This window comes from Salvelinus sp. IW2-2015, linkage group LG14, assembly GCF_002910315.2.
Source record: "Salvelinus sp. IW2-2015 linkage group LG14, ASM291031v2, whole genome shotgun sequence".
Classification (NCBI taxonomy): Eukaryota; Metazoa; Chordata; class Actinopteri; order Salmoniformes; family Salmonidae; genus Salvelinus; species Salvelinus sp. IW2-2015.
This window is the reverse complement of record NC_036854.1, coordinates 25,658,691-25,681,666: the sequence shown is the minus strand read 5'-3', so window position 1 is coordinate 25,681,666 and position 22,976 is coordinate 25,658,691. Positions and strand designations below refer to the sequence as shown.

Genomic DNA, 22,976 nt, shown 5'->3' with positions numbered 1-22,976 from the left:
GTGTGTGTGTGTGTGTGTGTGTGTGTGTGTGTGTGTGTGTGTGAGAGCTTTGCAAATTCATTTCTTAGAACAAAGCGTTGCCAGATAATCCAAATAATTAAACCCCCAGGTGTCTGCCAGATAATCCAAATAATTAAACCCCCAGGTGTCTGCCAGATAATCTAAATAATTAAACCCCCAGGTGTCTGCCAGATAATCCAAATAATTAAACCCCCAGGTGTCTGCCAAAGGTTTGTCAAGGCCAGTAGCAACCTTCATGCAACCCTTTAGCACAGCTCTGCCCTCTTACATGACAAGAGATTCCTGGAAGCCGTTTGAAAATCCCATATTTCCCCCACAACCCTGCAATTTGTTCTGCTTGCTTAAACCCAGAAGGTTCTGGAGGCCCAATGTTTGTGAGTGATTGAACGGACGACTGAGGCACCCAGAGTAGCTGTCACCATGGTGAGGTCACCACAGAGCTGGACCCTGGTGACATCGATCTGGCTGCCTTGACAACTTGTAGTGCGTTTGATGATGCCCTGTGGTGATTTGGGGGAGGAGGGCTGTAAACAGAGGCATGGAGGCATGACGTGTTCTTAAATATTACAGATTTATTTTGAACTGTTTCAAAAAAGTGCATTGGAATTTCACTTTTAATCACAAACAGTTAAGTTTGTTAATGACTGATGTGGTTATATAACCCCTATACTGAAGTTTAAAACCCTGTCTTAAGCACGTTTGTAAATGTGAAAAAGGAGGGACGTTGTATTCGTGTTGAATACTTGTTACTCAATCTAGAAGGAACACAGGAGTGACATCACTTAGATACCAGCTCTTTGAAGTTCTCTTTTGGAGCGCTGTGTGTCACCCAGTCTCTTAACCAAGCTGTAAAAGGAGCTCTGTGTTTATAAGCAAGTCTGCTCCCCTTTGCAACGGTAACCACAATCCCAGCCAGTGTCCCTCGTCCCTCTATCTCTCTCTGTGGTCTAGCCTGCACCACACAATAGAAGCTGCCTAGCCTTCCCTCCTTAGAACATGTGCACAGCTCTGACATCTCGCCTGCTCAAAGCCAGGGACCTTGATCACAGAGCACTATGGGAATTCCAACCCTCCGTGTTTGACAGATCAGGTCAAAGTCGGTGTTATCCAATGATAAAGAGTCAGGTCTTTTTTCGGCCCTGGATCGGAGGTAGCTGGTTGGTTAATCTGATCCTAGAGCTGTGGTTAAAGGTGATTTGTGTACTGAGACAGTGTTGATAGTTGCCCCTGTTATAATGCATTCCTATCTTCCCACAGAGACCTGATTACTTGGCTTGGCTCCAGACAGCCTGTAATACTGTTGCTACAGACTGTTTGACTGTTTCATCTAACTATATGGCTGTTGTGTGTCAAATCCACCCCAACATGTACTCCAATCAACCTCCTCTTTCGTGAACTACAGGGATTTCACATCTTTCCACAACACGTCACAATCTATTTCATGGGATTTGACAGTGTTCATGCCTACTTTCCCAGTGGTGAGATTTTGCTCAACAGCCTGATTGACAGATTACGGAATGTTATTGCTCAGGTTAATGATCTCTCGCCTAATCTGTTGAGAAACCATTTTAAGTTTGTTTCACGATACGATTCACAAAGTACAATAAGACCATTAACAATGGACCAACGGAGACAAAGATCTTAAGTCTTGAGTTAAGTTGAGTTGAGTCTCATATGGAAAGGTTAAGAAGCCATGAAGCAGCAAATGTAATCTTCACTCAGTGAGCTATAATGACTTTCTGACTGCAGCTGGACAAAAGCCTCATGAAACATGGTCTCCTCCCATAGTTGCATCGTTGGGGAAAATCTGGCCTTTTGACATGGGAGTGCATGAGGCTTTTACTAACTGTGTGACAGGATTACATACAGGACATTGATCTCATCTTAGTTGGCATCGTTGAAACTACGAATGAAGTTCTGGCTCTTATGAATAGATCATTATTTCTCAATTAGCAGGTGGAATAAAACTACAGTCTTGCTGTGCCTTCAGATCAGACACTTCTCAGCCAAATAGAATCTGACTGTAGGAGTGATCCCGTACTAGACAGAAATACATTACGCCGAAACACATCTAATCTAAGTGATTGTTCTATTTCCCAGGGGGTTGATGGGAATGATGGGTACCCTGGTCCAGCTGGCGAGAGAGGAGAGAAGGTACGACTAATGGATGTAGACCTCTGATATCCTGTGTAGTGATTGTTAAAAAGAAAAGATAAAGGGCTTCTTGAAGAACATTGGATTTCATTTGATTGAAAGATTTTCTTTGACAGGGTGAGCCGGGTCTGAGCGGAACACATGGACCAAAGGTACAGTTTGAGTCATGCTAATCCATTACTACTCAACCTAGAAGTGACCCTAAAAACCACAACTGCTTTTAACCACTAATCAACCCAAACACAGCTGGTCCCTACATATGAAGCCAGGGATAATTACTGCTAACAACCAGAACCAAATAAATAGAAGACTGTATGCTCCAAAATCAACCTCTAGCCCCATCTCAATCAGTGGATGCAGATCTGAAGGAAAAGATTGGTCTAAGCTACTGTGATGCCTTCACCTAGCCTTCCAATGGGCTTAGTGGGAGTCTCCTTCATAATACTTAGACCCATCCAGTTCCTTCACATATGCAAAAAAATTTGCTTGGTCTAAGCTACTGTGAGGTTATTGGACTGAACCATTGCGTTTCTCTCCTAGGGGGAGCCAGGTGCGGCAGGGTTCCCAGGTCTGCCCGGCTCAGAGGGACCAGAGGGGAAGCCGGGTCTGAGGGGGCCTCCTGGGCTACCGGGACCCCCAGGACGGGTCTTCAGCTTGGACCTGGAGGTATGATTTCACTCACTCAGCTCTCCTGTCTGTCAGAGGGTCAACAACATACTGGACATGATGGAACAATGGCACCGGAGAAGAAGGCTGACGTTTTATGTGTCCCCAACCGATTGTGTTTTTTTGTTTGTTTATTTGCGTTGTTTGTAACTTATTATTTTTTTTACTTATTTTGTACATAATATTGCCGCTACCGTCTCTTATGACCGAAAATAACTTCTGGACATCAGAACTGTGATTACTCACCACGGACTGGCAGAATCCTTTTTTTCCTTTAACGAGCCCGACGCGAATAATATACTGCTTTCTGGGGAACAGGCCCAGATCTCTGTGATTTGCATGAAGAGGAGGCAGAGAAAACGGGGCCAGAGGGCGAGCTGCCTTCTGAGAATTCGTAGGCGATCTAATAAACCTCCACTTCCTTCCATTCTGCGAGCAAACGTGCAATCTTTGGAGAATAAAATAGATGATCTACGTGGAAGATTAAACTACCAACGGGACATTCAAAACTGTAATATCTTATGCTTCACGGAATCGTGGCTGAACAACGACACTATCAACATACAGCTGGCTGGTTATACGCTGCACCGGCGTCTGGTATGACAAGGGGCGGCGGACTATGTATTTCTGTAAATAACAGCTGGTGCATGATATCTAAGCAAGTCTCGAGCTATTGCTCGCCTGAGGTAGAGTATCTCATGATAAGCTGTAGACCACACTATATACCTGATGAGTTTTCATCTGTATTTTTCGGAGCTGTTTACGTACCACCACAGACTGAGGCTGGAACTAAGACAGCATTGAATGAGCTGTATTCCACCATAAGCAAACAAGAAAACGCTCCTCCAGAGGTGGCGCTCCTAGTAGCCGGGGACTTTAATGCAGGGTGAAACTTAAATCCGTTTTAACAAATTTCTATCTGTGTGTGGACCACCTATACTCCACACGCAGAGACGCATACAAAGCTCTCCCTCGCCCTCCATTTGGCAAATCTGACCATAACTCTATCCTCCTGATTCCTGCTTACAAACAAAAATTAAAGCAGGAAGCACTAGTGACTAGATCAATAAAAAAGTGGTCAGATGAAGCAGATGCTAAGCTACAGGACTGTTTTGCTAGCACAGACTGGAATATGTTCCGGGATTCCTCCGATGGCATTGAGGAGTACACCACATCAGTCATTGGCTTCATCAATAAGTGCATCGATGACGTCGTCCCCACAGTGACCATACGTACATACCCCAACCAGAAGCCATGGATTACAGGCAACATCTGCACTGAACTAAAGGCTAGAGCTGTCACTTTCAAGGAGCGGGACTCTAACCCGGAAGCTTATAAGAAATCCCGCTATGCCCTCAGACGAACCATCAAACAGGCAAAGCATCAATACAGGACTAAGATCTAATCGTAATACACCGGCTCTGACGCTCGTCGCATGTAGCAGGGCTTGCAAACCATTACAGACTACAAAGGGAAGCACAGCCGAGAGCTGCACAGTGACACGAGCCTACCAGACAAGCTAAACTACTTCTATGCTCGCTTCGAGGCAAATAACACTAAAACATGCATGAGAGCACCAGCTGTTCCGGAAGACTGTGTGATCAAGCTCTCCGCAGCCGATGTGAGTAAAACCTTTAAACAGGTGAACATTCACAAGGCCGCGGGGCCAGACGGATTACCAGGACATGTACTGTGAGCATGCGCTGACCAACTGGCAAGTGTCTTTACTGACATTTTCAACCTCTCCCTGTCTGAGTCTGTAATACCAACATGTTTTAAGCAGACCACCATAGTGCCTGTGCCCAAGAACACTAAGGTAACCTGCCTAAATGACGACCGACCTGTAGCACTCACATCTGTAGCCATGAAGTGCTTTGAAAGGCTGGCCATGGCTCACATCAACACCATTATCCCAGAAACCCTAGACCCACTCCAAATTTGCGGACCGCCCCAACAGATCCACAGATGATGCAATCTCTATTGCACTCCACACTGCCCTTTCTAAAATGGACAAAAGAAACACCTATGTGAGAATGCTATTCATTGACTACAGCTCAGCGTTCAACACCATAGTGCCCTCAAAGCTCATCAATAAACTAAGGACTAAACACCTCCCTCTGCAACTGGATCCTAGACTTCCTGACAGGCTGCCCCGGGTGGTAAGGGTAGGTAACAACACATCTGCCACGCTGATCCTCAACACAGGGGCCCCTCATTGGTGCGTGCCTAGTTCCCTCATGTACTCTCTGTTTACTCATGACTGCACGGCCAGGCACGACTCCAACACCGTTATTAAGTTTGCTGATGACACAACAGTGTCTGATCACCGACAACGATGAGACACAGCCTATAGGGAGGAGGTCAGAGACCTGGCCATATGGTGCCAGGACAACAACCTCTCCCTCAACATGATCAAGACAAAGGAGATGATCGTGGACTACAGGAAAAAGAGGACTAAGCATGCCCCCATTCTCATCAACGGGGCTGCAGTGGAGCAGGTTGACAGCTTCAAGTTCCTTGGTGTCCACATCACCAACAAACGAACATGGTCCAAGCACACTAAGACAGTCGTGAAGAGGGCACGACAAAACCTATTCCCCCTCAGGAGACTGAAAAGTTTTGGCACGGCTCTTCAGATCCTCAAAAGGTTCTACAGCTGCCACATCAAGAGCATCACTGCCTGGTTGCATCACTGCCTGGTATGGCAACTGCTCGGCCTTCGACCGCAAGGCACTACAGAGGGTAGTGCGTACGGCCCAGTACATCACTGGGGCCAAGCTTCCTACCATCCAGGACCTATACCAGGCGGTGTCAGAGGAAGGCCCTAAAAATTGTCAGACTCCAGCCACCCAAGTCAATAGACTGTATCTCTGCTACCGATGGCAAGTGTGTACTGGAGCGCCAAGTCTAGGTCCAAGAGGCTTCTAAACAGCTTCTACGTCCCCCAGCCATAAGACTCCTGAACATCTAATCAAATGGCTTCCCAGACTATTTGCATTGCCCCCCCCCCCTCCCCCCCCCCTCTTTTGCACTGCTGATACTCTCTATTGTTACCATGCATAGTGACGTTAATAACTCTACCTACATGTACAGTGGGAGAACAAGTATTTAATACACTTACCGAGTTTTGCAGTTTTCCTACCTTACCAAGCAGCGTAGAGCGTCTGTATTTTTATCATAGGTACACTTCAACTGTGAGAGACGGAATCTACAACAAAAATCCAGAAAATCACATTGTATGATTTTTTAAGTAATACTCATTTGCATTTTATTGCATGACATAAGTATTTGCTCACCTACCAACCAGTAACGAATTCGCTCTCACAGACCTGTTAGTTTTTATTTAAAGAGCCCTCGCTGTTCTCCACTCATTACCTGTATTAAACTCACTGTTTTGAACTGCGTATTACCTGGTATAAAGACCACCTGTCCACACATGCTGAATACGAAACAGACTCCATACCGTCTGCCACCAATGGCCAACGACCAGAAAAGCTGTGTAAGGAACATCAGGGGTAAAATTGTAACCTGCACAAGGCTTGGGATGGCTATCAGGAGCAATAGCAAGGCAGCTTGGTGAGAAGGCACAACACTGTTGTCCGCAATTATTGTAAAATGAAGAGAAGTTTAAGATGACGGTCAATCACCCTCGGTCTGGGGCTCCATGGCAAATCTCACCTCGTGGGCATCAATGATGCATAAGGAGCAGGTGAGGGATAGCCCAGAAACTACAACGGCAGGAACGCTGGTCAATACCTCGAAGAGAGCTGGGGACCCACAGTCTCAAAGAAAACATTAGTATAACACCACTAAGCGCCGTCAATGGATTAAATCCTGGCAGCGCACAGCAAGTCCCCGCATGGCTCAAGCCAGCGCATGTCCAGGCCCGTCTGAGTTTGCCAATGAGCATCTGGATGATCCAGAGGAGAAGGGAGAGGTTCATGTGGTCTGATGAGACAAATATAGAGCTTTTTGTCTAAAACTCCACTCGCCGTGTTTGGAGGAAGAAGAAGATGATACAACCCCATGAACACCATCCCAACCGTGAAGCATGGAGGTGAAAACAAATTCTTTGGATGCTTTTCTGCAAAGGGGACAGACGACCTGCACTGTATTGAGGGGAGATGGATGGGGCCATGGTATCGCGAGATCTTTGGCCAACAACCTCCTTCCCTCAGTAAGGCATTGAAGATGGGTCGTGGCTGGGTCTTCAGCATGACAACGACCCGAAACAGACAGCCAGGCAACTAAGGAGTGGCTCCGTAAGAAGCATCTCAAGGTCCTGGAGTGGCCTAGCCAGTCTCCAGACCTGAACCCAAAAGAAAATCTTTGGAGGGAGCTGAAAGTTCGTATTGCCCAGCGACAGCCCCGAAACCTGAAGGATCTGGAGAAGGTCTGTATGGAGGAGTGGGCCAAAATCCCTGCTGCAGTGTGTGCAAACCTGGTCAAGAACTACAGGAAACGTATGATGTCTGTATTGCAAACAAAGGTTTCTGTACCAAATATTAAGTTCTGCTTTTCTGATGTATCAAATACTTATGTCATGCAATAAAATGCAAATGAATTACTTAAAAATCATACAATGTGATTTTCTGGATTTTTCCTCCGATTCCGTCTCTCACAGTTGAAGTGTACCTATGATAAAAAAATTACAGACCGCTACATGCTTTGTAAGTAGGAAAACCTGCAAAATCGGCCGTGTATCAAATACTTGTTCTCCCCACTGTACATATTACCTCAACTAACCGGTTCCCCACACATTGACTCTGTACCGGTACCCCCCTGTATATAGTCTCGCTATTGTTATTTTACTGCTGCTCTTTAATTACTTGTTACTTTTATTTCTTATTTTTATCCGTATTTTTTAAAACTGTATTGTTTGTTAGGGGTTTGTAAGTAAGCAATTTACTGTATTCGGTGCATGTGACTAATAACATTTTATTTGATTTGACGTATGTTGCATTCTTCACTCATGTGGACAGATATTGGGGCATAGTAAATCATCTCATTTCACCTCTACTTCTCTGCCAATGTGTAGCACCCACCTTAGTGATGCCCGGCAGCCATTTTGTGCAAGATGGTTCATTAGCACACATCAGTTGTCATTGACTGTATGTTGTTTGTAGGACATGAAGGGTTCCAGGGAACTGGGTGGCTTTGGGGCAGTGATGGCCAGAAGTATTCAGGTTCGAACACAAAGAGTGGCTTCTTATGGCGCTGCTGGGACTTCAACCCTTTCGCTCATAAGTATGATATTAATATGAAGATAAGTATGATTACTACTGACAATACTTTTTTTCTGGTGCTTTCCACAGGGTCCTATTGACAAACCTGGCCGTCCAGGACCTAAGGTAGTCCCTCATGTCTTCTATCACTGACATAGTGGCTTTACTCAATGTACCTATCAGGCATGTTTCAATACAATATCCTGTCCCATCATTGATATCCATCGACTGTGGTAAAGGCTAACTATGGAAGGGAGCTACTCTCGAAAAACACACTTCAACCTGACATCAAAGTCAACGTGTACTTGCCGTCGGCGGGTCAACGTATACTTGTCGTCGGCGGGTCAACGTATACTTGCCGTCGGCGGGTCAACGTATACTTGCCGTCGGCGGGTCAACGTATACTTGCCGTCGGCGGGTCAACGTGCCGTATCTTGCGTCGCGGTACTGTATTGCGTCGGAGGGTCAGTATCTTTGCGTGGCGGGTAACGTGTATTGGTCGGCGGGTCCAACGTATATTGCGTGGGGTCGTCGTAATCTGGCGGGGGGTCAACGTATATTTGCGTAGGCGGGTAGTATTTGCGTGAGGGTCACGTTTCGGTCGGCAGATTTTCGTGACTCCTGATGTTTATGTATGCTAGACCACAGTAGTCTGTATATATCTAGACACAGTAGTCTGTACATACTGAACGTAGTCTGTAGTACAGACACATTAGTTTGTGCTGAAAATGTTGAAGTTTTTAAATGTTGGTGTTGCATGTGATCATGTTCACCATGGAGTGTGGTAGCAAAACATCTCCTTATCTAGAAGGCCTTGTCCTCTACTGACACTCCTTATCTATGAAGGCCCTTGTTCTTGCTCCTATGCACGGCCGAATCCGTTATCTAGAAGGCTTGTTACCTCTACTGCACGCACTCTTTTAGAAGGCCTTGTACATCCTACTGCACGCACTCATTATCTATGAAGGCCTTGTTCCATCCTATGACGCACTCCTTTCTAGAGGCTTGTTACTCTATGCCACGCACTTCTTATTAGAGGCCTTGTTCACATCCTACCTGCACGCCATCTCCTTATTTAGAAGGCCCCACATTGTCACAATCCTACTGCACGCCACTCCTTATTAGGAAGGCCCTGTTCACATCTACGAGCACTTTATCTAGAGGCCTTGTTCACATCCTACTGCAGAGCCACTCTGTATCTAGAAGGCCCCTTGTTTCCATCCTACTGGGCACGCATCCTGGTTCTAGGGCCCCGTTGTTCAGTCGCCACTCCTTATCTAGAAGGCCCCTTGTTCACATCCTACTGCACGCCACTCGTTATCTAGAAGGCCCTTGTTCACATCCTACTGCACGCCACTGAAAGTATCAGTCATATGAATCATAGAATCAATCAAGCGTATTTTGGTATTTGGTATTTTATTAGGATTTTCATTAGCTGTTGCAAAAGCAGCAGCTACTCTTCCTGGGTTCCACACAGAACACAGAACACAGAACACAAAACATGAAACATAATACAGAATGACATCGACAAGAACAGCTCAAGGACAGAACTACATACATTTTTAAAAAGGCACACATAGCCTACATATCAATACATACACACAAACTATCTAGGTCAAATAGAGGAGAGGCGTTGTGCCGTGAGGTGTTGCTTTATCTGTTTATTTGAAACCAGGTTTGCTGTTTATTTGAGAAAAATGAGATGGAAGGAAGTTCCATGCAATAAGGGCTCTGTATAATACTGTACGTTTTCTTGAATTTGTTCTGGATTTGGGGACTGTGAAAAGACCCCTGGTGGCATGTCTGGGGGTGTATAAGATCATAGGATCGAAATCTTACAATACTTATAATGGGCTTCAAGTGGACCTAGCTAATAATTAAATAATCTGTGGCATACAGTGCTTTCGGGAAAGTATTTTTAAAAACCTTGTGTTTGCTTTGTCATTATAGGGTATTGTATCGAGATTAATGAGAATAAAAATATATATTTTCTATTCTAGAATAAGACTGTAACATAACAAAATGTGGAAAAAGTGAAGGGGTCTGAATACTTTCTGAATGCACTGTATCTCTCTCTCTCTCTCTCTCTCTCTCTCTCTCTCTCTCTCTCTCTCTCTCTCTCTCTCTCTCTCTCTCTCTCTCTCTCTCTCTGTGTGTTAGAATATGTGGTTCCACATACCTGTAAAAGGTTCCTATACTGACGGCCATTTTGTTTCTCCTTCACAGGGCGAAGACGGGCAGGACGGGCTTCCTGGTGAAGCGGTAAAGGTGCGTCCTCCCTACTCAACTGGTTCCCATTTATCCTCAGAGAGGAAGTGCCGACTTCCCCACCGTGTGGTTCCTATTATTCCGCTAATTTCCAATGAATTCCTCTCTGACACATATGTGCACAGGCAGGGCCAGAGATGGCCATCTTTTTACCCTCTCAGGGGGACTGTACATCCTCTGCATACCCACCACCAGCAATTCCCAAAGCACTAAGCCTTCTATGCCCTAGTACAATTCCCAAAGCACTAAGCCTTCTTGGCCCTAGTACAATTCCCAAAAGCACTTAAGCCCTTCTATGCCCTAGTACAATTCCCAAAGCACTAAGCCTTCTATGCCCTAGTACATTTTCCCAAAGCACTAAGCTTCTTCTAGTTTCAGCCTAGTACTAAATTCCCAAAGCACTAAGCCTTCTATGCCCTAGTACAATCCAAGCCTAAGCTTATCTAACAATTCCCACTCGTAGATGTGATTCATAATTCACCTACAATCTCTTCATTTAAGATAAGAGGTTTTCAGTAAGTCTCACTCATTGATTACTCAGATGAGGTAGATAGAATGCTCCTCTAATTTTGGGCTATGCTATGTGGTGGCGTCAACTCACAGCATCTAAAGTGTTTAAAACCTTCCCTCAACCATTTCCTCTGTGTTCCTCTAGGGGGAGCCTGGTGCACCAGGGGCAGCCGGGGCCTCTGGGCTAGATGGACTGCCAGGGCATACGGTCAGTACATCACCTGCTTTTACTGTCCAATTCAATCTCTCTCTCTGTTTCCTTTACTGATTTTTTTATAGTATTCTAATCTGTCTTTATCCTCTTTACAGTTGCTTCTTTGTAGGTCATCATTAAACAGGTATCAGTTCTGTGTGGTCATGATCAGTATTTGCCCTTTCTTCCATGCAGGGAGCGAAGGGTGGACCAGGTGATATGGGACCAAAGGTACACTATCACTCCTCCTGACTCCATTCATGTTAATCTTTTATTGAGACCGTCTATTTTTACTGGCCTTCTGGATGCCAACCAGGCTGGCCCTGTTCTTGGTTCCATCTAACCTTGTTCTGTTTGTGTCCGTTCAGGGAGAAAGAGGTCGGGACGGCTTCAGTTTCCCCGCCCTCCAGGACCTCCTGGGTCTTCGGACCGGTTATCAACCTCAGGATGTAAGAAAGTTAATTAGGTGTTATCGTTATCACCCCTACTGATGCGCTCTGATAGGGTATTTTAATATGGATGTTGATAGTGATCTCACTGCTCTCCTCTCTGTCCTACTCAGGTCCTGCTCAATGATACAGAGGGTGTGTTTAACTTCTTCAGGCTGCTGGAATCGCAGGGCTCAGGGTGAGTAGACTTATGCTTGAGTGTGTGTGTGTGTGTGTGTGTGTGTGTTGTGTGTGGTGGGTGGTGTGTGTGGTGTGTGTGTGTGTAGTGCGCGTGCGTGCGTGCGTGCGTGCGTGCGTGCGTGCGTGCGTGCGTGCGTGCGTGCGTGCGTGCGTGCGTGCGTGCGTGCGTGCATTCGTGTTTGTGTTAATATATTTTCAGATAGCCCTCTTGATGTTCTTTAAATGGCCTTTGTGATCTCTCTTTTATTTGCCTTAACAAGACTACGTGACAGAACACTGTTTGGCGTACTCGCTCCCCGAAGAGAAATGATGTTGAGAAATGTCTGGAATCATATCAAAGATTTGTTTTAAATTGCTATAATGATATCTGTAATGTATGGTCATAAAATTGGTGCAAGCGGTTTTTGTGTCCCAAAAAAACAATTAGGTCCAAGCTATGAGAGATGCATGTTGAGGTATTTCTCTGCGACTGGAGGTTAATTCTACAGTATGTAGGTCTTTTTGTTGGATTCATTGCAACATGGCTGCTTGACAGTGTCTTGAAACAGACTATTGTTTTTTCGTAATTCATACGCTAGTAAAAACAAATCATATTTTCTCTTTTACTGCTCAGAGGATCTGTTGGTAGGGTGACCGTGGTATCGTGTCTCTATTGCAAAATATACAGTATGCTGCACACACTTTTGGGATGAACTTGACAGTGCAAACTTTATACTGTGCAGTTGGACAGATACTTACTGATAGGAGAGAGAATCTGTTGTAGTTGATCAGGGTTCTCATACTATTGGAAAAGGTCCGGTCACACACATTTCCTAGGTGGCAAAGGTTCCGTATGGATATTCGTCCCATTATGCCATCGAGCGAAGGGAAACTGTAGCAGTTTTAAAGCTCATTTCTTGCAATTCTACAAATGTTCTGTGTCTTATGTGTGTTCATATGATACCAGGAGTCGAATCCCGACCGAATTCCTAAAAAAATAAAGATTTTGATCGGTTTGTATTGACCCTGTTCTGGGTCCGGATCCGGCCCGCTGTCTGCCTATGAGTATGGCTGTTGTAGATGTCTCTGTTCTAGTTGATGGATTTAATTTGGTTATTTACCTACATTTACTATGATAATTCCCAGGGGTCACGGGGTCCAAAGGGGGACTTGGGGATTCCAGGGACCACCGGCTTAAAAGTAAGTGTGTGTGTTATGTGTTTTCATTTTAACGGGATAGTTCCACATTTTGGCAACTAAGAACTTTTTCTACTTACCAGAATCAGATGAACTAATGGACACATGCTTTCTGTCTCTGCATGCAGTTTGAAAGAAGTTGCTATGAACTAGTGTTAGCGCAATGACAAATTCTACAGGAACAGCTTCCAGTCCAATGCTCTAACGCTAGTTAGCAATGGCTTGTGAAACTACCTTCAACTTGCATGCAGAGACGTACAAATGGTATCCATGAGTTCATCTGACTCTGGGGATGTTGAAAAAGTGCGCACTATCCCTTTAAGAATTCCGCTATGGTCAGAATTCCATTAGGGTCAGAATTCCATTAGGGTCAGAATTCCACTAGGGTCAGAATTCCGCTAGGGTCAGAATTCCACTAGGGTCAGAATACCACGAGGGTCGGAATACCACTAGGATCAGAATTCCATTAGGGTCAGAATTCCACTAGGGTCAGAATTCCGCTAGGGTCAGAATACCACTAGGGTCAGAATTCTGCTAGGGTCAGAATTCCGCTAGGGTCAGAATTCCACTAGGGTCAGAATTCCACTAGGGTCAGAATTCCGATAGGGTCAGAATTCCGCTAGGGTCAGAATTCCGCTAGGGTCAGAATTCCACTATGGACAGAATTCCACTAGGCTCAGAATCCGCTAGGGAAGAATTCCACTAGGCCAGAATTCCGCTAGGCTCAGAATTCCGCTAGGTCACCATGTGAAAAAGAAAACCACTGAAGGACCCAGGATTTCCTATTGTGCCCGTGTGCTCAGTTGGTAGCACACGGCACTTGCAACCCACGTTGTGGGCGGATTCCCATGGCCTCCAGGCCAAGAGGACCAGTACGAAAATGTATCACTCACTAGTGTAAGTCCCTCTGGATAAGAGCGTCTGCTAAAATGTAATAACCACATGTGGACCTTTCTGCACTGGACTGAATGAACATCTAATATACAGGCTCAAAGCCCTTTGGTTTCAATCAATTAAAAGTGTGAAACTGAACACCAGTGCTTATGATTAAAGCTAGACCCCGGTGCGCACTCAAAGCCTGCTAATGCTCCAGACTGAGCAGCCATAGACAATATGCTTAGTCCCAAGGTCTGTGGAACAACATGAATGAGATTATTATCTAATGGTTTTTTCTTTCTCTGAGAAGTACTCATGGCTTCCAACATGCATGTGCTGCACATTACCCTGGCTGTGTGTACGGAGGGGGTTGTCTCGTGTCTACAGTATGTATGATTGCATTTGATTGTGTGTATATCGTCTTATTGTCATTTAACTGCAAGTGTGTGTCTGTATGTATATCGTGTAATTGTCACGTGTGTTGCAGGGCAAGAAGGGTGACCGAGGGTCATGTTGCAGCAGACAGGTCTATGATGTCTGAACTCACAGGGCTACAGGGCCAAAGGGATCAAGGTTAGTCTTTACACGCACACTATTTCCTTGGTCAAAGTTTTGATACTTGTGTCAGACGATCCACTTTGTCTTCACTCTTTCGCAGGGCGATTGTGTGTTCCTGGGCCAGCTGGAGTATGGTAAGACTATATTGGATTCTTAATCTGACACTACCCTTTGTATAACTTCCCCCTTACATCTTCTCTTGTCGTGTGCAGCAGCTGCTTTCATTCAAAGCGTTTTGGAACCTTTTTTGTGATATGCACGACAGGCCTACCTCTAGGCCCCTATCCAGACAATGCCTATCCACAATGCATTTTCGGAATATTACGACCTGCGATTATCTTCATCAGGGTGTATCTTCATCAGGATGTATCTTCATCAGGGTGTACAGTTGAAATCGGATGAATCTTCATCAGGATGTATCTTCATCAGCATGTACAGTTGAAATCGGGATGTACTTCATCAGGATGTATCTTCATCAGGATGTTCCTCATCAGGATGTATCTTCATCAGGTGTACCTTCATAAGGTGTATCTTCATCACGATGTATCTTCATCAGTACTCATCAGTAGATCTTCATCAGGGTGTACTTCATCAGGGTTACCATCACGATGTATCTTCATCAGGATGTATCTTCATCAGGTGTATCTCATCAGGATGTATCTTCATCAGGTGTATCTTCATCAGGATGTATCTTCATCAGGTGTATCTTCATCAGGATGTATCTTCATCAGGTGTACCTTCATAAGGTGTATCTTCATCACATGTGTCTTCATCAGGTATCTTCATCAGATGTATCTTCATCAGGTGTACTTCATCAGGTGATCTTTCATCACGATGTATCTTCATCAGGATGTATCTTCATCAGGGTGTATCTTCATCAGGATGTATTTCATCAGGGTGTATCTTCATCAGGATGTATCTTCATCAGGGTGTATCTTCATCAGGATGTATCTTCATCAGGTGTACCTTCATAAGGGTGTATCTTCATCACGATGTATCTTCATCAGGGTGTACCTTCATCAGGATGTATCTTCACAGGTGTACCTTCATCAGGATGTATCTTCATCACGATGTATTTTTATCAGGAGTATCTTCATCACGATGTATCTTCATCAGCATGTACAGTTGAAATCGGAAGTTTACATACACCTTAGCCAAATACATTTAAACTCCTTTTTTCCTGACATTTAATCCTAGTAAAAATTCCCTGTCTTAGGTCAGTTAAGATCACCACTTTATTTTAGGAATGTGAAATGTCAGAATAATAGTAGAGAGAATTATTTCTTTCATCACATTCCCAGTGGCCAGAAGTTACATACACTCAATTAGTATTTGTAGCATTGCCTTTAAATTGTTTAACTTGGGTCAAACGTTTGGGTAGCCTCACAAGCTTCCCACAATAAGTTGGGTGAATTTTTTGCCCATTCCTCCTGACAGAGCTGGTGTAACTGAGTCAGGTTTGTAGGCCTCCTTGCTCGCACACGCTTTTTCATTTCTGCCCACAAGTATGCTGTGCATTGTCCATTTGGAAGAACCATCGACCAAGCTAACTTCTGACTGATGTCTTAGAGAGTTGCTTCAATATATCCACATCATTTCCTCCCTCATGACGCCATCTATTTTGTGAAGTGCACCAGCCCTCCTGCAGCAAAGCACCCCCACACATGATGCTGCCACCCCCATGCTTCATGGTTGGGATGGTGTCCTTCGGGTTGCAAGCCTCCCCCCTTTTCCTCCAAACATAACAATGGTCATTATGGCCAAACAGTTCTGTTTTGTTTCATCAGACCAGAGGACAATTTCTCCAAAAAGTACGATCTTTGTCCCCATGTGCAGTTGCAAACCGTAGTTTGGCTTTTTTATGGCGGTTTTGGACGAGTTGCTTCGTCCTTACTAGCGGCCTTCAGGTTATGTCGATATAGGACTTGTTTTACTGTGGATATAGATACTTTTGTACCTGTTTCCTCCAGCATCTTCACAAGGTCCTTTGCTGTTGTTCTGGGATTGATTTGCACTTTTCGCACAAAAATACGTTCATCTCTAGGAGAAAGAACACGTCTCCTTCCTGAGCGTATGATGGCTGGTGGTCCCAGGTGTTTATACTTGCGTACTATTGTTTGTACAGATGAACGTGGTACCTTCAGGTCTTTGGAAATTGCTCCCAAGGATGAACCAGACTTGGCTGATTTCTTTGATTTTCCCATTATGTCAAGCAAAGAGGCACTGAGTTGAAGGTAGCCTTGAAATACATCCACAGGTACACCTCCAATTGACTCAAATTATGTCAATTAGCCTATCAGAAGCTTCTAAACCATGACATAATTTTCTGAATTTCCAACTGTTTGAAAGCACAGTCAACTTAGTGTATGTAAACTTCTGACCACTGGAATTGTGATCCAGTGAATTATAAGTGAAATAATCTGTCTGTAAACAATTGTTAGAAAAATTGCTTGTGTCATACACGAAGTAATGTCCTAACCGACTTGCCAAAACTATAGTTGTTTAACAAGACATTGTGGAGTGATTGAAAAACAAGTTTTAATGACTCCAACGTAATGTATGTAAACTTTCGACTTCAACTGATCTTCGTCAGCACGGCACCTGCTGAGGGTTGAAATACAAAGGAAACACTGCTTTTGTTTTTTTTACAGGGTCCAATTGGCCGGAAGGACCCAAAGAGAAATGGCTATCCTGGTCGTCCGGTAAGCACCACACATGATTTGAGACGTTCTTTTAACATTGTAGTCTACAAATGATAACAATGGCAGTCAGAATATGTTTTATTGACATATAGTGCCTAAACCCAAGAGCACTCTTTGGGTTACACAAATGCAGAAGACTACAGAGTGTGGTCATATTGCCATCATTCCATTAATGATGTGGTTTCCTCTTGCTACAGGGTCGTCCTGGAATAATGGGGCATAAAGGAGACAGAGGAGACGCTGTGGGTGTGTCGGTGAGTTGAACCCCTCCCTCTTTAGATGGCTCACGGTCACAAAGGTTTGAGAACCACAGCACTAGGCCAACTACTTCACTAGGGCCCCTAGCCAGAGCCGAACACTACTGCAGACATCTGAAGGTGACGCCCCTAGTCAGAGCCGAACACTACTGCAGACATCTGAAGGTGACGCCCCCTAGCCAGAGCCGAACGGTACTGCAGACATCTGAAGGTGACGCCCCCTAGCCAGAGCCGAACGGTACTGCAGACATCTGAAGGTGACGCCCCCTAGTCAGAGCCGAACGCTACTGCAGACATCTGAAGGTGACGCCCCTATCAGAGCCGAACGCTACTGCAGACATCTGAAGTGTACGCCCCCTAGCCAGAGCCGAACGCTACTGCAGACATCTGAAGGTGACGCCCCCTAGCCAGAGCCGAACGGTACTGCAGACATCTGAAGGTGACGCCCCCTAGTCAGAGCCGAACGCTACTGCAGACATCTGAAGGTGCGCCCCCTAGCCAGAGCCGAACGGTACTGCAGACATCTGAAGGTGCGCCCGCTAGCCAGAGAAGAACGCCACTGCTTTCAGTAAGACTGCTTTCCTCAACACGTGTCAGAGGTTCCTGGCCCTACCTCAGTGTTCCATGATGATACTTCCCTGGCCCTACCTGTGTTCCATAATGATTACTCCCTGCCCTACCTCACTGTGCTATGACGATTACTTCCCTGCCCTACCTCATGTTCCATGATGATTACTTCCCTGGCCCTACAGTACCTCAGTGTCCATGATGATTACTTCCCTGCCTACTACCTCAGTGTTCCATGATGATTACTTCCCTGGCCCTACAGTACCTCAGTGTTCCATGATGATTACTTCCCTGGCCCTACCTCAGTGTTCCATGATGATACTTCCTGGCCCTACCTCAGTGTTCCATGATGATACTTCCCTGGTCCTACAGTACCTCAGTGTTCCATGATGATACTTCCCTGGCCCTACCTCACTGTAGATTACTTCCTGGTCCTACCTCACTGTGATGATTACTTCCCTGGTCCTACCTCCACTGTGATGATTACTTCCCTGTCCTACCTCACTGTGATGATTACTTCCCTGCCCTACCTCAGTGTTCCATGATGATTACTTCCCTGGCCCTACCTCACTGTGATGATTACTTCCCCGGCCCTACCTCACTTGATGATTACTTCCCGGCCCTACCTCACTGTGATGATTACTTCCCTGGCCCTACCTCACTGTGATGATTACTTCCCTGGCCCTACCTCACTGTGATGATTACTTCCCTGGCCCTACCTCACTTTGATGTACTTCCCTGCCCTACCTCACTGTGATGATTACTTCCTGGCCTACCTCACTGTGATGATTACTTCCCTGCCCTACCTCACTGTGATGATTACTTCCCTGGCCCTACCTCACTGTGATGATTACTTCCCCGGCCCTACCTCACTGTGATGATTACTCCCTGCCCTACTCACTGTGATGATTACTTCTCTGCCCTACCTCAGTGTGATGATTACTTCCTGGCCCTACCTCAGTGTGATGATTACTTCCCTGCCCTACCTCACTGTGATGATTACTTCCCTGCCCTACCTCACGTGTGATATACTTCCCCGGCCCTACCTCACTGTGATGATTACTTCCCTGGCCCTACCTCACTGTTATGATTACTTCCCTGGCCCTACCTCAGTGTGATGAATCCTTCCCCGCCCTACCTCACTGTGATGATTACTTCCCCCCCTACCTCACTGTGTTGATTACTTCCCTGGCCCTACCTCACTGTGATGATTACTTCCCGGCCCTACCTCACTTTGATGATTACTTCCCTGGCCTACCTCACTGTGATGATTACTTCCCTGCCCTACCTCACTGTGATGATTACTTCCCCGGCCCTACCTCACTGTGATGATACTTCCCTGGCCCTACCTCACTGTTATGATTACTTCCCTGCCCTCTCAGTGTGATGATTACTTCTAGTGAAGCAACAATATTTTGGTAGTTTTTAGGTATGTCTGTGACCTCACTTTTTATTGTTGGTCGAACTGGCTGAACAGATTTAACCAGACTTAGTGTACTTGTGGTCATATCTGAAGTCCACTCTTGCAGATCAAGGTGTTGCACTATGAAGGTTTGTGGATGAAGGATGTGAAATGGACTTCTAACCAGAATGTTGCCCATTCAACTGTAATGGTGATTCTGAACCAGAATGTTGCCCATTCAACTCTAATAGTGATTCTGAACCAGAATGATGCCCATTCAACTCTAATGGTGATTCTGAACCAGAATGTTGCCCATTCAACTCTAATGCTATTCTGAACCAGAATGTTGCCCATTCAACTCTAATGGTGATTCTGAACCAGAATGTTGCCCATTCAACTCTAATGGTGATTCTGAACCAGAATGTTGCCCATTAACTCTAATGGTGATTCTGAACCAGAATGTTGCCCATTCAACTCTAATGGTGATTCTGAACCAGAATGTTGCCCATTCAACTCTAATGATGATTCTGAACCAGAATGTTGCCCATTCAACTCTAATGGTGATTCTGAACCAGAATGTTGCCCATTCAACTCTAATGGTGATTCTGAACCAGAATGTTGCCCATTCAACTCTAATGGTGATTCTGAACCAGAATGTTGCCCATTCAACTCTAATGGTGATTCTGAACCAGAATGTTGCCCATTCAACTCTAATGTGATTCTGAACCAGAATGATGCCCATTCAACTTAAGATGATCTGAACCAGAATGTTGCCCATTCAACTCTAATGGTGATTCTGAACCAGAATGTTGCCCGTTCAACTCTAATGGTGATTCTGAACCAGAATATTGCCCATTCAACTCTAATGGTGATTCTAATATTTTCCTCTTCCTCTGTCACTTTCTTCTTCTCCCTCTCTGTTCTCAGGGATCCCCTGGCCCCCCCGGACCCCCGGGACGTCCCGGAATGTTCAACTGCCCCAAAGGAGTAAGTTTGACCCCCCCACCATTTTTTTTATAAAGGTTCAAATCCAGGTCTTGTGACATGATTGTGTCTTGGGAGGCCAAATAAAATCACCTGCTGGCTAGAATGGGCCAGCGGCCCGCCAGTCGGGGACCCTTCCTATATCCATGTTTGCCCATGTCATTATCAGGTTCTGTAGCTGTTCTGCTCACTGTCCCCTTCTTTCCTTTTTTGAAGACAGTTTTTCCCATCCCTCCCAGACTGCACTGCAAAAAGGCCGTAAGTGACTGGCAGACAGCACAGAGCTGGGCAGGCTGATCTCAGGCCTGCCTGTCTGTCTGGGGTATTCTCTCTCTCTCACACACATATACACACCTGCACACACACACTTTGTATTTCTCTCTCACTCTCTCACTCTCTCACTCTCTCACTCTCTCACTCTCTCACTCTCTCACTCTCTCACTCTCTCACACACACAGTCACTCGTTCACTCTGTGATGTATTCCTCTCTTCTTCATCATAAAAGGGGATGTTGTTGTGCATGTTGCATCCATGGTCCCTAACCTACTCCAGGTGTGAATAGAGGATCTCTCCCAGCATGCTGCATGTCATATGGACATGGTGGTCATGTGGTGGGGGGGTTGCTCTTCCATTGGTTGGTTGGTCTTCCATGGGGAAGACTCTAACACAATTCACGATGGTCCCCAAGATTGAATATTAAACATTCATTCAAATTATATAATATTTTATTTTGACTTCCTGAGAGTAGATTTACTAGTGTCAAAAGCAATTCGTGTTAACAGTTTCTATATGAAGTCAGTTTAAGACATTGTAATTTCCAATAATTCCATTCAGATTGTATAACCATGTCATTGTTTTGTAAATACCAGGTTAATTGTGTTCTCAAATACAACATAACCTAAAGAATGTACTTACTATGTAAGGTATTTCAGAAGTGATATGAGACAAATGTGATTGGTGTTTCCTGTCTTTCATGGGGGCCATCTTGAAAAAAAAATCACCTTTCTTCCACGGTGGTGGTGGTTACTGCATCGTTTCATCCTTCTAATCCTCCATTTTGTTACAGATAGATTTAAAGATACATCCTGATGTGACCTCTGAGTCTGTGGATGTATCATCACAATATATAATATCAGATATTATATACATATAATAGCCATCTTGTTTTAGTTTGTCTGAAATGCATGATGGGAAGTTTCCATACGGTCACTTGACTGTTCCTTTCATATGCCCTGTTCTTGTTTCTCTTCAGGAAAGTCCAATATTTCTCATGTCTTTTAAACATATTTGTTTCACTTTTGCAGATAAATGGTTCTGAGAATTCAACAAATGGTGAGTAAGAAGGACATGACATCACACGACCTGTTATTTGTTTGTTGACAAGGAAAGCATCAATGGTAACTTATGATATGTGCTATATTATTACACACACAACACAAGTCTTCTGAGACCTGCTGCATCCAATACAACATATTAAATAGAAACACACACAGCATACGTTCCAACATTGTCTGTCATTACTTTGTTGTGTCGTCTTCTCTTTAATGCCCCTACAGCCTAATGCTCAACTGTTGTTCCTTATCTGACCTGTAGGGGGGCCGGACTGTCTTTCATCTGGGACCAAAGGGGTCAAGGGGGAGAGGGGCTTCCCTGGGATGCCTGCTCCACCACGTGAGTCACATTGGATGGATCACTGTTTACCTAACAGTATTATTTCAGTTCTACTTTTGATATAAACAATACATATATTCTAATGTGTCATAATGCCTGTGTCATTATTCATGTAGACATGTTATTATCTTTAATAATCAATGGATGTTTTTTCCACAGTCACAATGCTTCCCAAAGGAACTATGGTAAGTTGAGTTGTGTGTATGTTTGTGTGCACGTGTGTGTGTGTGCTTACCTCTCATAGTTTGTGTGTCTGTCTGTCCACAGGGGAATAAAGGGGAGAAGGGCTTCACGGGGGAGAAGGGGGAGAAGGGGGAGGCCGGGTTACCGGGCCCACCTGGTATGCGTGGGACATCTGGAATGGTGGTGAGTCTCGTTTCCATGGAGTCCACACTCTCCCAAAGCCACGCCCACCCACCACAGCTTTGACCAATTACACTTACTGAGAAGAGCAACGTGGACACATGAGAAAGTACATCATCGGTGTCATCTTAATTTGAGGGCGTTATTACGGTCTTGGACCTCTTTTGATGGTGTGCTAGATAGCTAAAGAATGTGTGGTGAGTTTCAGTTGAGCTTAATTGCTGCACGAGATGATTTATGTCTGAAATTAGCCGTTTTTGGATGTTTTTGTTGTGAGGATTTTGAATTTGGCCGCAGTGGCAAAATGCTGGATTTACATTAAAGGGAATACAATTATTTTCAAATTCTTTCAAATTCAGATGCTGCATGCAACAAAAGAGGATTTTGTTCTACTGGCTGCATTTAAATAACCTCACAGAGTCACGGGGTTTAAATAACCTCACAGAGTCACGGGGTTTAAATAACCTCACAGAGTCACGGGGTTTAAATAACCTCAGAGTTTCCGGGGTTTAAATAACCTCAACAGAGTCACGGGGTTTAAATAAACCTCACAGAGTCACGGGGTTTAAATAACCTCACAGAGTCCACGGGTTTAATAACCTCACAGAGTCACGGGTTTAAATAACCTCAACAGAGTCACGGGGTTTAAATAACCTCACAGAGTCACGGGGTTTAAATAACTCACAGAGTCACGGGGTTTAAATAACCTCACAGAGTCACGGGGTTTAAATAACCTCACAGAGTCACGGGGTTC

General features: G+C 44.9%; 1 protein-coding gene across 1 annotated transcript in view; it reads left to right on the top strand.

Moving 5' to 3' along the window:
- LOC111973466 (collagen alpha-1(XV) chain-like) overlaps positions 1–22,976 on the top strand; it is a 48,598-nt gene that overhangs the window by 8,119 nt on the left and 17,503 nt on the right. Inside the window, exons 6-23 of the mRNA XM_070446784.1 lie at positions 2,122–2,175; positions 2,292–2,327; positions 2,716–2,841; positions 8,157–8,192; positions 10,293–10,334; positions 10,990–11,052; positions 11,233–11,268; positions 11,406–11,486; positions 11,600–11,664; positions 14,377–14,410; positions 16,928–16,978; positions 17,176–17,232; positions 20,132–20,191; positions 20,405–20,446; positions 21,493–21,520; positions 21,782–21,859; positions 22,019–22,044; positions 22,127–22,225. Of these exons, the coding sequence (XP_070302885.1) occupies positions 2,122–2,175; positions 2,292–2,327; positions 2,716–2,841; positions 8,157–8,192; positions 10,293–10,334; positions 10,990–11,052; positions 11,233–11,268; positions 11,406–11,486; positions 11,600–11,664; positions 14,377–14,410; positions 16,928–16,978; positions 17,176–17,232; positions 20,132–20,191; positions 20,405–20,446; positions 21,493–21,520; positions 21,782–21,859; positions 22,019–22,044; positions 22,127–22,225 (1,014 nt within the window). The remainder of the gene's footprint in view (positions 1–2,121; positions 2,176–2,291; positions 2,328–2,715; positions 2,842–8,156; positions 8,193–10,292; positions 10,335–10,989; positions 11,053–11,232; positions 11,269–11,405; positions 11,487–11,599; positions 11,665–14,376; positions 14,411–16,927; positions 16,979–17,175; positions 17,233–20,131; positions 20,192–20,404; positions 20,447–21,492; positions 21,521–21,781; positions 21,860–22,018; positions 22,045–22,126; positions 22,226–22,976) is intronic.